This window comes from Parasteatoda tepidariorum, chromosome 6, assembly GCF_043381705.1.
Source record: "Parasteatoda tepidariorum isolate YZ-2023 chromosome 6, CAS_Ptep_4.0, whole genome shotgun sequence".
NCBI classification, from domain to species: domain Eukaryota; kingdom Metazoa; phylum Arthropoda; class Arachnida; order Araneae; family Theridiidae; genus Parasteatoda; species Parasteatoda tepidariorum.
Window position 1 is genome coordinate 91,366,894 of NC_092209.1, and position 14,999 is coordinate 91,381,892.

General features: G+C 28.0%; 1 protein-coding gene across 2 annotated transcripts in view; it reads right to left on the reverse strand.

The window, feature by feature from the left end:
* The window catches only part of LOC107440235 (MAP kinase kinase 4), a 47,556-nt gene that overhangs the window by 4,306 nt on the left and 28,251 nt on the right, over positions 1–14,999 (reverse strand). For both annotated transcript variants that reach the window (XM_043053164.2, XM_043053165.2), the window contains exons 9-11: positions 11,576–11,650; positions 8,537–8,688; positions 7,106–7,151 (exon numbers count right to left, since the gene is read on the reverse strand). In XM_043053164.2, coding sequence (XP_042909098.1) covers positions 7,106–7,151; positions 8,537–8,688; positions 11,576–11,650 — 273 coding nt within the window. The remainder of the gene's footprint in view (positions 1–7,105; positions 7,152–8,536; positions 8,689–11,575; positions 11,651–14,999) is intronic.

Here is a 14,999-nt window from a genome sequence, read left to right on the forward strand (position 1 = left end):
CATATCTTTTATTTGACTTCAAACAAACAAAAAAAGGGGGTTCTTTTCATTCTTAACCATCAGCTTTATATAGTCAATCATTTCACGTTTTTTAAAGGAAAATTTCAGTTAAAGTAAGAGTTTTTTTGTTTTTTTTGTTTTGACATTTAGCTATCTTGTGTGACGGCAAATTTGCTTTCCATTTTCTCATAGACACACATAGTAAATCTAAAATATTTTTGCAGTAAACAAGCACTTCATAACAGTAAGAAAATTATATAAACTTTTATTTTTACTGTTTGAACTTACCTTTTTTTTCCACACTAGCTCTGATGAAAACTGTAAGTTTTTTTTTTAAGAAATTTTTTTAATAACCTTCAAAGTACGACCCATCAAAATTTTATTTTTGTGAAAAATGCCTTTTTTCAGCTTTAACCCTTTGACGGTTAGGGAAAAGGGCAGTTTTCGTTTACTTAATTTGCACAGTCTAACGAGTAAACAGTCGTCAAAAGTGGCAGCTGTTTCTCCCCGCCGTTCTTCCCAAAATGTCACCCTTCTCTGGCGATGCCGTAGCTAGCTTGCCTCAAGCTGTTTAAAATTTCTTAAAGTATTTGTAGTACATAAATAGCAGTTTTTATGCACTTTAAAATTATTAATAAATGATAATTATTTAATAGTAAGTTATAAATGTTCATAATTATATAAATAATAATAGTTAATTATAAATATAAGACAAATATTAAATTGAAAGGACTAAATAAATGCAACTAATGTAAAACTTAACGAAGCATTTAAATACAGTAATTACCTAACAATTAATCATCATCATAATTATCTAACTTTCGCTTTTGAGCCATTTTACTTTACAAACACCCTAAAAAAGTGCCAAAATACACATAAAAAGAACAAGGTAAAAAAAAATTCCCCCTTCATTATGAAAATAAATTCATCGGAGCCATACTGCCATTTGTAGACAGTAAAACTAACTACATTTTGCGAGTAGGATTCGTTTGTAACATAATCAATGCAGAATAATAATGGCGAACGAGCTCAGCTCGCACTGGGGAAAAATTTCACTATGCGAGTAGTGCTCGTTTCTAACCATTTTGGTCGCAATCTTGCTCCCGAGAGGAACTCGTTTGCACACATTATGAAGCACGATTCGATTGCGAGCCGAACTCGTTCATAACCATCAAAGGGTTAATGGTCGATACTTAAATACGTAATTGAACCCGAGGTTGATAGATTTTAGTCAGGCCAGATAAAACCAATCAGTTTTTCTTAGTTTAAATCTTTAAAAGGATTTAAACTAAGAAAATAGGACAGCTATTATAGAGGCATTCAATAGAACTATTTATACATAACATTTATTTTTAAAAAACTGTAATAATATGAAAGGCATATAAAATTATCAATGAATTGCGGCATCAACATGACTGTATAATAGGAACAGTCATTTGGAGCAGCCACTTTGTATTTTTTTTAAACAGTTTGAAGCTAAAGCTTTTAATTTGGGATGCTTTTAAAACAATCCTTTTCAGGGGCCTGTCTAGGTTTTTCTGAAAGGTACCTATTTTGTGAAAATTTTGACATAATTTGTGAAAAATTAAAAATTATATTAAAAAGTCCACACAAAAATATGGTAAAATTATAGATTTATCGTTTCTTAAGGGAAACAAAAATAAAATTTTAAGAAAAAGTATTTTGTGAAACTATCGTTTTTCCGAAAGTTGAATTTGTGAAACTACCGTTTTATCTAAAATTGAATTTGTGCAGGTACCGCTAAACGGTAGTAAATTCGGCCTGGACAGACCTCTGCTTTTAATTGGAACTAAAATAGTAAATCAAATTTTTTAACGTAGCTTAAACATACGAATACAAATGAATTATAATTACCAACTATCCAACTTTTTAAACAAAATATATTGATTGTTTTGAACAAATGCACAATTTCATAGAAAATGCTCCACTTGCAGAAGTTTCACCACAATTTTGAATCCATTTAAAGCACAGATACAATTAATTTTAACATAAAATAGATTTGAAAGATTTTTTTTGACAAATATTGAAGTAAATATGGAGTGACAATGACATCACTAACATTATTTCCAAATAATTGTCATAGAGAAGAAAAAAAATCAACAAGGAAATAAATCTGAATATAAAAATAACTGTCTGTGGTTTATTAAAATAGTTCTTCGTAGTATTAAATTTTATTTCAAAATGAAAGTATACAATACATATGAAAAAAATTCTCCCCATTGATGTTTGCAGGAATGCTCAAGGGAGAATAATTCTGGGGGGTGAATGTTTTTTTAAAAAATATTTGAGATATTTTTTTTAGTTTGTGAAATAAATGGATCCAAAATCAGTGGTTTAGTTAAATAGACAACATTTTTTCTCCTTAGAAACGGTTTTTTTTTAAACCGCTCCCCTGATTATCCCGAGTAAACTCGGGCATATCAGTATGCGTCAATACGGTTTTACTAGGACGGAAGCAAAAATAATAATAATCTGCCGTGATTGGAAGTTTGTCAATATCTGTTTGCGGAACTGCAGATGTGTTTTGTACAACTGTATATACAATTGAATTTACATAGAAAAAGGGAGTAAAAAAATGGAGTTCGTGATTGAAAGTAATGCAGATGATTTTACAGACGATGAAGATGTGAACGTATACAAAGACTAATATTTAACTTTTTTCATTTGCCCCCAGATCATTTGGGATAGTAAACTGATGAATATTTTTCACACATAAAAAATTAAAATTTCAACTTAGAACTTGTGTATTATGTTTTGTTTTAGTTCTTTGTGTTTATTAATGAAATAAAAAAATATGTTGATTTTTTGAATTTTTTTTTCCTTCAAAAGAAAATCAGTAAGGGAAGCGGTTAAGTGATAGAAATGCTTTAGAAATTTCTTTTCAGTGAGATTAAATTTTCTAGCCAAAAACATTATATCTTCAAGTTATAACTCACGAATACATAAAATAGAAAACGAGAGAAGCACAATTGTAAACAGCCATTTGGTTGGACTAGAGCAGTATTTCCCAAAGTGTGGTACGCGTACCCCCAGGGGTACGGGAACAGCTTAGCGGGGGTATGCGTTCTTATACGAAATATTTTGCAACAAACGAAAATTTCAAAAAATTTTATTTAAAAACATAGCTAGTCACGAAAATTTACAATTACGTATTTTTCTATTGGCTATTTTTTTGTAGAGTTAACAGTTAATAACTAGTGGTGTCAACAGGCAGTTGTGCAACTTTTGTAAAAAAAATTTATAGTGAAAAATGCATTCATTTTTTAATTAGTGGTACACAGCGTTACGAAAAATTTAGAAAGGGTTAAAAGTGATAAGTTTGGGAAACACTGCACTAGAGCATGAGTTTTTAAATTTTCTTTTGGGGAGGGGGGAAGAAGAGAGGGGGATGTTTTGTATCAGTCATATTTATTTTCCCATTGTTATTTCTCAAAATTATATTGAATTAAAAGTGATAATGAAAGAGATTCATTTAAAGATTAAATTGATGCAATTTTTTGTAAATATTATACAGCTGTATCTCAAAGTCAGGCAAACTATATATTAGTATGCATGTTTCATTTAAGTAAAAAATACAATAAATATATAATAAAAAAATGCGCACTCTTTTAGAAAAAGTTCGAGGCTAATGCTGTTCAGTCTCTTAATGCAAAAAAATAGTCAATGCAAAAATTGGTACAGTTTTTCGAAAGATTTAAGGAGCATTTTGATACAAAAATATAATTGATTATTCAAAATTAAAAGATTTTTTTAATGCTGTAACTCATTTTTCTAAAATTGTTAGCAGTAGATTAAGTACTTTTTGCAACCCATGTCTGAAAATGAGCAACACATTTAACTTAATTTTGAATTAGCTTTTCAATGATTAAATAAATTTTTCTGTTCTTTGATAACATTTTATGAGCCTTCTTCATGAAGAAAAAAAATAATCGTAGCAAAATTATATTTTATTGCAGTCACTTTCTCTTTTATTTAAAATTAAAAAAAACTTTGGCCATTTTAAAAAAAAAAAAATTTGAATTAGTTTTTGAAGTATTATTTTACAACGTTTGTTCTACCTCTCTTTTTGATGAAATCCATTTTTATAATCCCAAAAGCTTAACAAAAATATTATTTTTGTCCTATTTGTAGGATAACATAGCGAAGTCAGTAAAATAAAATACAAATATTTTTTTAAAAACTATTTCAAGTACTAGCCTTGGTATTGATATTTATGAAAATAAATATAGATTTTGAAAATTCTCAGTCTGATTCTTTTTCAGATGTGTTTTTAAAACGATCTTCTGTGTGATGAAATGCTCATTCCATCTTTTTAAAATGTTAACAGATGTAGAATAATGATTCTTTTGAGTAAACATAAAACATACAAAACAAAATGTATAAAATTGTATCATATTTTTTGCATACTCATATAAAATAATAACATTAAATTAAAATAAGCTTGCCATGAAGTCCATTATCATCCATATGTCAGAAGAAATCATTAAAATAAGAAAATTACCACAAAATTAACATATGAGAAATTCTTTTAACACTTTATGTTCGTATACCTCTACCCTTCGTCACATTTATCAATTGCAGCCCAAGGGTCAAATACTATTTAGGGGGGCTATTTTTCAAAATTCTACTCAAATCATTAAGCGTTTCAGTATTTAAATAGTTTCTGCACACAGTTTTTAGTCCATTGTGACATCTATAAAGCATAAGCACTTTTGGCAAAAATATGGTATATCGATTTAAAATGCACATTTTACTAGCCAAACCTTAGTATTGAATCACCAATGGTAAGTTTGCAAGAGGAAATTTTAAGTATAAAATTCAAATCACATAACAGGGGTGGTTGTGAGTCCAAAATCCCGAAAATTTCTTGAGTAAAATCATTAATTACGCATTTCAAAAAATTAATGGCTTTATTAATTTAAATCATTGATATTTTGAAAACATGAAATTTTAAGTAAATTATATGCAGCATAATTTAAATGAATAATAATGTATAAGTTTAGTTTTATTTCTAATCACATTTATTATTCTACTGGAAAAAATATTTACAAATGAAAGACATGCCAAGCATAAATTCCAGTTCTAATATTTTTAAATAAATTATACAAAAAGTTTCATACATAAATGTGATTGATGATTTCTCGAAACTTCATGACCCTGGATTTCCGAAATATTCCCTATCGCGTTTAGCAAAAAACCTTCTAATCCGAAGTACAATCATCTCTGACATAAGCAATATTAGAAGCTGAATTTTTCAGGAAATTAAATTCTAACTAAAAATCAATCCACTCCAATATTCTTATCAGTAGTAACATTCCACTGCAGGTCAAGTACCCAGCAAAGGGATTCCTGAGCGATAATGGTCAGGGTTAGGTTACCTCTAACTTATTGCAAATAAAGCATACAATTTAATAAAAAAAGGCAAGATATGCGAGCGAAGAACTACGGACGTAATTGCAGAGAATTTAGAACAATAGCGGGCACATAGTCCGAGAAGTTGAGCCCTCAAACTCTGAAGAAAGGAAATGGTTTATCAGTAATCGAGAACATTTTGATATAAAATCTGTACTTTATTGTCCTAATTTATTATTTAATGAAAAAAAATAAATAACAGATGGTAAAAACACTAAAATAGAACTTTCTTAGTTGGAAAAGAAATAAAAATATTTAGTTGTTTGGGATGTTTTAAAAACCTAAACATTCCCTCAGTGTATTTTTTCCAGATGGCCCTGTTTGCATAATCAACCCACTCTATTATTTTCTGAATTTTATCTAACTACATTAAATGGTACAAATTGTTTTACATAAAAGGCATTAAGCTAAGCTAAACAGAACTCCATGGTGTAAGACTTGAAATTTTGTATTCTCATGTGAAAATGGGGAAAAAAATACACTCTAAAAACAACCTGAAAAATTTAGCATCAAAATAAGGCATTAGAATAAAAAAAGAGTCTCTTTTTGCTATGGAAAAGTAAACCCCCAAAAATTTGAATACATAGTTGAATATTAATTAATATATCAAAATTAGTTTGAAGTTTGTGGGAAAACTATACACAAAGAGTTAAGTTAAATTATTAGGAATTCAAAAATGTTCTCAATTCCAATAATTTCATCTATCATAGTATGATCATGATCAAAATAAAATTTAAAAAAATTGTCTCAAAGTGAAATACAGTGAACTCTGGCTACTACGATATCCGATACAACAACACCTCCCTCTACTACAATAATGTTTCGTCGTCCCGACGCACTTGCACATGAATTAATGTTATCCACCTCTCAATATATTGCAATATTCTCTGAAGCAATAAAACCCTGTAAAACGATTTTTCTCCCCTTCAAATTTCAACCTTATTTTTTTCAATTAATTATTGGTTTTCAAATAATGTAAAAAATCCTATTTTATCATAGTTTGCCATTTTGAATAAAAGTTTGGCATTAATTTTTTTACAGTTTTATCTGATGAGAACCGATTTGGAAGAAGCTAACATTAAGCAATTTTTATGGCATAAGAGCAAATATATATATATAAAAAAAAAAGGAACAGTATACTATTTAACTATTTATCAAAAACTGTTCATTAAAGAGTTGCATCGGCATAATTTTTCACAAAAAATTATTGGAGGATCTAAAATACTGCACATGCTATATTGAGATCAAGTGTCGAATGGAGTAAATATCACTCAGCAGTTTATTTACGAAAATTAAATAAAAAGGATATTTTTCCTTTCCTTTGATGGTCACCCGGGAGAGATCTGGACGTCATAGAAGGCATGAACAAAATTAAATATTCTGTGACTGAATATTTATTGCATTGATTTTAAATTTTCATGGAACTCAGCAGATAATAGGTAAAAATAGTTGGTTTAAAATAGTTAGTTTAAAATAGTAAAAGGTTTAAAATAGTTCATCTATTATCGAATAGGTAAAACACTTTAAAAAATAAATTTTGTAATTATCTGACAAGATTCATAAGTTTTTTCTTCTAGATTTTAAAATAATATCTCGTAAGACATGGTTCCATTGAATAAGTATCAATTGTGAAAATAAACACACACAAATAAAAAAGACAAAAGTTTCTTACCAACAACTTTTTATATTTTGGCCGATGTTGTTCTTCTTTAATTAAACTGCAAAATAAATTTGAACAAAAATCAAACATAAGGAATAAATTAAAATTTTTTTTACTTCATTTAATTTTTTTCATGAATACAGGGTTGCCACAGAAAAAAAGGAACAAAATAGTTGCTTTTAGTAGCCTAAAGCATGAAAATAGTTGCCGAAAACTATGAAAATAGTTGCCTAAATACGAACAAAAATATGACTAAAATTTTATTAAATGATTTAATTGTCATACACCATGATCAATTTAGTCATGTTGGTGGTAGCAAATATGATCATTTTTATAAAAACATTAGTGTTCAAGCACTAAATTTTTATATAAAAAAATTAGTATATTTGCAGAAAATAAAATACTATTAATTACTAGAAACCATTTAAAAAAATTTTTTTTTATTAAAAAAAAACATTCTTTTTCTAAAAAAATTTCAGTTTAACTAATAATTGATTCAGCAAATATATACATACATACATACATTGAGAGAAGTGATTATTCAAATTCGAAATTCACACATTGTAATATCGTATTAAAAATCGGGTTTTTTAAAATCATGCAGAATTTCGCAGTAATAACCGTTGAAAAAGCAATTGAGAAACAATAGAGATTTAGAATAGAATCTGTTCAAATTGAACGCAATAAAAAGTGATGACTCAAATTTGCAATTCAATTTTTTTTTATTTTGTGCAGGCTGTCAACCCAATTTATGCTAAAAAAAAATAAAACAACTAGGAGCACAGAAAAGTCTCCTAATAATCTCCTTTTCCTGAAAATAGTTGCTTTTTTTTAAAAAAAAAAAGCCTTTTTAGGCAAAAAAAGTTGTCATAGTCGCCTGAGGTCACAAATAGTCGCCTGTGGCAACCCTGTGAATATGCTTTAGATTCGTCAAAGTACAAATAATTACAATGAATGATCTTAATTTTTAACATATAAAAGCTATTAAGAATGACCCGCATTTAATGAGGAACTCGGGGAAACAGAAGTCGAGGCTGTCCACAGTTCATACAAAAATGTAAACATAACGTGTGTATCTTAAAATTTTTTTTATTTAATCTTTATTATAAAATATTTACATCTATATTTTATACGACTTCAAAAAACTGCACACGGTTTAGCAATTGCACAACAGCACAAGTCAATATTTTTGAGTAATCACTAAATTCCCCACTTCTGGGATGATATCCAAACTTTATAGAACATCCGACTTTAAGAACCCGATTTTTTCTGTTACTGCAGGAGTTTTCGTACCCTGGAGTTTTTTTAAAAACTAACATTTTTTTCATTTTAAAAATGCGAGTGCAAATTGCTAAAAGCTGATAATACCACTTAAATAAGTTTGTTGAACACTATAATTCATGAATTTTAGAGATTAAAATAGAGAATGAAAAAAGTTTTTACCAAGTATTAACAAAATTAACAAATTCTAGTGTGAATGTGTTCCCATTTTCGTTAGGACTTATTTGAGGGGGGTCGCCTTGTACTACTTGAGTGAGTTGTTCAAAAACGCTGTTCCATTTGGGATAAGGAAATCTGCCAGTTGAAACCTCAATCTGAAAACAATAAATAGAAACAGTAATACAAAACAAATCTTAAAAGGACATTCATATATTCTAGTTGTTCATAAATTTTATTTTGGTAATGTTCCACAACCATTATATTGGTTCAATGTTCTTTCTAAATATGGCTTTTTTCTATGAGGAAGAAAAACACATTTTAATACATTAAAATTAACTAATTTTCATACATGTATAATTAGAAACCTGAAATACAATGCATCTTATTTTATTTTAAAGAAATGCATAAAGGGCAAAAACTTGTGATTTTTAGTATTTATTTTATCTTTCTGTTGTTGAACAAAAGATGATAAGGCATCAAGCCCTCCTTAGAAAATGGAAGGTATAAAGTAATATTTTTTAAAATGCGAAAAATGAGTATTTTTCATTTATGAATATTTTCATCTGGGCTACCAGTTAGTGAAGAAAAAGATTCCATGGGAAGGAATAAAAAAAAAAGGAAAATTTTATTGCTGCCGCTAAAGTACATGCTGAAGAAAAATCAATTTTTAAGACTAAAACTATTATGTGAGGGACACTTTGAATCAATTTATCAAATTAAGGTTCATACAGGGTACCTGCTACATGTTAGATTTTCAAATTCATGACTTTTCATGAATAATTACAAGAATTTTTCACGACTTAACGAAATTACTATTTTCTCACGACAAAAACACAACAATAAATTAAAAAAAGCATTATAATAACATTCATTGAAATGATAGGCATAACCAAAACTGTTACACTCTGCATCTTCATATTCATAGATATTAAATTTAAAAATCAAAGTAAAGAAAGAGTGGAAGCAATAAAATAGCTGGGAAAAAAAAGCAAATTTTTTTTTTGGAGAATTATATTCTTCAGATACTTTTCTTGTTCATAGAAAAAGAAAGAAATACTCCTGATTTTTCTGTTCTCATTTCGAAATTTAAAAAAATCGTCAATGACAGGCTTGCTTCAGCTAGAATTTGAAATTGATAAAATAAAAACAAAAATTCTGAAATGACAGAAGTTTAAAAGATAATTTGCTTGAGAAATGATTTTTCCTTCATTTTTTTGAAAGAACACCATAATTTTCAAAGAACATGATAAAAACCTAAGCGTCCTAAATCCATGATATTTTTTAAAAAATAGTAAAATCATGACATTTTATTACTAATTTTGTTACATACTGAAATTCATGACTTTCCATGATTTCTCATGACTTTCCAGGTGCACAGATACCGAGTTCATAATTTCTTTAATAAGTCAGTTTTGATTTCGGTGTCATTACAGAAGAAAAATGTGGGTCTTATGTGATGAAACTGTTAAAATGCTGAAAATAAAGGGTCAGATGGGGTAAAGTGGGTATAAAATCAACCTTTAAAAAAAAAAAAGAAGGCTTTAAGAACCAAATCACGAAAGTTTTCTTACCAAAAATTTTTATACATTTTATATACTTTTGATACATATAGATTAAATATGAAGTATAATTTATTCATTTTGCTTAATTGTTTTTTTACAGTAATACATTCATAAGAACATGTTTAAATATACCCACATTAACCTAAGGGTAAAGTGGGTATATTTTATAATTAGTATATACTTAGTAAAGTGGGTATAGTTTTATAATTAGTATATATTTCACTACAAAAACATATGTAAACATTGTTTCATAAATAAAAATGCTCTTAAGTAAATGTATCCTAATTATATTTAAAAAAAAGAGCTAATGTTCAGGGTTATCAAAATTAGGTATTTATAGGTTAATTTACATGGTTATCAACCCTTGACACATAGACTGAGTGATTCCGTGATTTAGTTTTTCTCTCCAACCACAGTCATAAAAGCCTATCTTAAATAGTGATCTCTACTTGAAATCGTAAAACTTCGTAACCATAGTCACCGCCTTAGACAAGGGGAGTTTCTTCCATAGATAAATTATACGTGAGGATATAATCAAACAAGTAGCTATTTCATTATAAAATATAGAGCATTAGATATTTATTAAAGTTAACACAGAGGGAAAAAAAATCTCTATCATGCAACTAAGTCTAAAGGTATAGCCACTTTATCTCACCTCAGAAAACAATTCGTTATAAATAAGAATATTAAAATTTCTATGCTCTTAAATACCAGTTTGAACTAAAATTAATAATTTTTATCAGTGTTTAATGCCATTAGAAGAAAGTTGATCAGCAGCTTAAGCTAACATACTCTCTAAATTGATCATTAACAGATAGTTCGTTAACATTGAACTTTTTATCGGTTTCTAAAACAGAAATTAAAAAGGAGAAAATATATGTTTCTTTTAAAATCATATCTCCACCGTATCCTGAGTACCGACTTTAAATCGAGTTAGAAATACAGTAATAAGGATTAAACCACAATTGAACTGTTGTCCCCTTAGTTTCATAAATGTAATACTTTTAAGGAGATGATTAATACATTTAAAGATCAGTTTAGAACCAATGTCTGAAAACATCATTCTCAACATCTTAAACATTCCCATAATTATGCACTTTTTTCACAAAAAAATGTGTGACTATCGGTTCATTGTATGCAAGCACACAACTAATTATAATAATCCTACCCTTAACCATAAATCCCGAAACTTAAATTAGCCCACTAGGCAAAATTGGGAGAGTCCCAATACACTAATTCCATAAGTAAAATTTAAAGAAAGAAGAAACATTCCACTCAGGTCTCATAGAAATTGGACATCTTCATATAATATATTTTTATTATTAATTATATTTAATATTTATTATATTATATTTATATAATATCTATTGATTAGAATTACATTTATTAAACATAATATATTTTTGGACATCTTTATGTCTAGATTAGGCGTCACATTTTTTGCAAAAATAGTAGCCACAGACATAAGAATCCAACTTACCAAAGTTATGCCTAGGCTCCATACATCAGATCTAACATCGTAGCCTCTGGCCCTACCAGGATCTATTCGTTCTGGCTGTAAGAGTAGTTATCATTAACAAATTATTTACTTCATGCAACATAACAATGTATAAATTTTCAATAGCTTTCTTTTAGCTTTAACTAGAATTTTTAAAAAAGAAAATAATGAACAAATAGAAATAAAAAAGCTCATTCAAAAATTAAATTTATGTTTTCAAATAAAACTAAAAATTTCTTGGCTAAAAACTATAAATCTTCACAATTTGTTAAAATACTTAAAAGGAAGAAAATTAACCAAATGATTCCTGAGAAGAAGAGTTCAATTTTCTAGAAATGTGCTGCCCATGGTTACCAAATTTTCCAGAATGAAATCATTTGTATAAGAGAAAGTGGCAATGTCTGTTTTTTTTTTTTGTCAGATGTCTTCATCTTCTAACTTTACTTAAGATGTTTCGTATTTTTTTTAGGGAAAAAAGAATCATTTGTTCACTGAAATCAAATTCAAATACAGTGCAGAACATCTTATCCGTAAATCAGAAAACCGGAAAAACAGATAATCTGAATGAAATTCGGAACCGGAAATAAATTTTCTTCCATAAAAAATTTTTTTTTTCCTGCAAGATTTTGAGCCCATTTTGTTATTTAGAACATGCGGCGTATCGAGTTGACGAAAGAACTGATATAGAGGACGGATCAAAAGCCGTTTGTAGACGAATCTCATATAAGCACAAATAGCTTATATATGTTATTAATAACATTAATAAGCCTGTATATAATTTTTATTTCATAATTTCTTTCCTTATTTAAACTTAAGTGTATTATTATTTATCATTTTTTATTATTTCTAAAATTATTTCAAAATAATTTTTTAGTTTCGTTTTATAAACATTAAAAAAAAAAAAACGGCATTTTGTAGCGATTCAGAAAACCGGAAAAATCAGTTATCCAGAATCGCGATGGTCCCGATCGTTCTGGATAATCGGTTCTCTACTGTACATAAATAATATTGCTCATTTTGGATCAGCATTATTGTTTTAAGAGATATTCAATATATAAGAATAAATGTTGTAAATGCAAAACTGCCAAATTTTTTGTTGCATATTCTATAGAAAAAAACTAGATAAAATTCTTTAAATTTTATTCTTTTTTTAAAATTTTTATTTTATTATTTGTTGAATACCATGCTAACTGAAACCAGTATTGAATTTTTAAAGTTTAAGCAATATCCTTGTATTTAGTATCATTTTAAAGGAAATGTTTTGTAATTTATNAAATTCTTTAAATTTTACTCTTTTTTTAAAATTTTTATTTTATTATTTGTTGAATACCATGCTAACTGAAACCAGTATTGAATTTTTAAAGTTTAAGCAATATCCTTGTATTTGGTATCATTTTAAAGGAAATGTTTCATAATTTATGAATTCAGTAGTTATTTTTAGGAGTTACACATGATTAAGAGTAAAATTTATCATAAATATAGAGCATTCATGATTTTGACTTGTTTTGCAAAAAAAAATTATCTATTTAAAGAAGAATAAGTTATTTAAAATTTTACGATTTTACATGTTTTATTTATAATGTAAAATAAATTGCTCCTGAGTCTAATTATGCAGTAATTTCCCTCAAAAAAAAATTTTTTTTTTCTTTCTTTTTGTTTCAGTCAAAAATTATCTCAAATATATGTTTGTTACAATTATTCTTTTCAGTTTATTTTACTCATTACAAAAACAACCATTTAACTTAATAACTGGTTTTTAAAATAGTGTCTAGTAGAAAAATCATATTATGTTATATTTTTAAAAAAAAAAAAAAATTCAAATGTTGAAGTTTCTCATATAATAGAGGGGGTGTAACAGAGAGGGCAAAACTACATGTCCTCTCAGATGCACAAAATGTAAACAAAGCTGATTGGTTGGTCATTAAAAAGGAACTCTAGGAAAGTAAACAAGTGGTAATGCATCCTAATTCAACTAGTTTAAACCAGTTCCTCTACTGTTAGAGCACACTTTTTATTCAAAGCTGTGCCATTTTTTATTTGATAGTGTGTTTTACAGTTAAAAGTTTTTTGAGTGAGTAATCAATATGGGGAAAACAGCAGCAAAAAGAATGAGAGAATATAGAACTAGAATGTCTCAAAAAGATGTTTGTAAGAAGAAAAAAAAAGAATATAAAACGAAAATTTATGATAACAGAAGTATTTTAAAAAAAGAACATTAACAGAAAAATCTATAAATTAAAAAAAAAGAAGAAAAAAAAGGCTAAGAAATATATAAAGGCACTGATACAAGCAGTAGAAATTCAAGAAGGATATTCTCTTTATAATACTCCTCAGGCATTGGGGAAAGCTACAAAAAAAGCCAAAAGTGCATTACCAGCATCTCCAAGAAAACGTTTTACAGTTCTATGCATACTCTGTAACCTTACTAAAAAATAAAAAAAAACAGCCTAGCAACAAAGTTACGGATGAAACAAAAAACTTGTAATAAATTTCTACTCATCTGATAAGCTTTCTTACAAGACTTCTGGTAGAGCTGAGCTCAGAGAAAATGGACAGAAAGTCACAAAGCAAAAAAAACAAAGAAAAAAAAAAAAGACATTTTCTGTACACCTTGATGGAAGCATATTAAGTTTTAAAGCAAATGCATCCAAACATAAAACTTGGCAAATCTAAGTTTGCTGTACTACGACCTATCCATATTTTATGCGTAGGTAAAACACCATATAATGTGCGTATGGGCTATTCATGAAAATATAAATTTACTATTAAAATCACACAGTTGTGTACCTAATAATTACATAAAATTACTAAATATAGCGACTTGTAAAACTGATTTTCTAACCATCATTGAACAGCTGACCCAAATTTAAGTTTTCGGCTACCAATGTTCATCTCTGTAGCCTTGTAATTTTTAATCCAACCCAAAATACAAGGGAACTGGTATTAATTTGTTATGAGAACTTGGAGGACTTTGTGACCCAACTGATTTCACGTGCACCAGTCCCCCATTTAAAACACTGGGATTCTTTTGATGTTATCAAAGACAAGTGTAAACAGTATTAGGGAAAAATAGGGTAGTTAATTTTGTTGCCCAAATAACTGAAATTGAGAAAGAAACAAACAATGTGCATGTTTCTTAAGCATGGTCTTTTAAAACAAAAACTTTCAAATAAAACTACAAGAATGTAGCATGGGTTCACTAGTCAGTTATCATAACAGTGCTGCCAACCCCAACTTTAAATAACCGAAGAGTCACTCTTGACAGTGCTATTTCTCTTTAACTACTTGTCAAATTTGTAAGAAGTCCCCTTTATTACATTTCATGTCTACTTACGACATATTATTAGGACTTAATAAAAATGTGTTTGCAATTTTAAAAGTATCATAATAATTTATTTTACGTTTA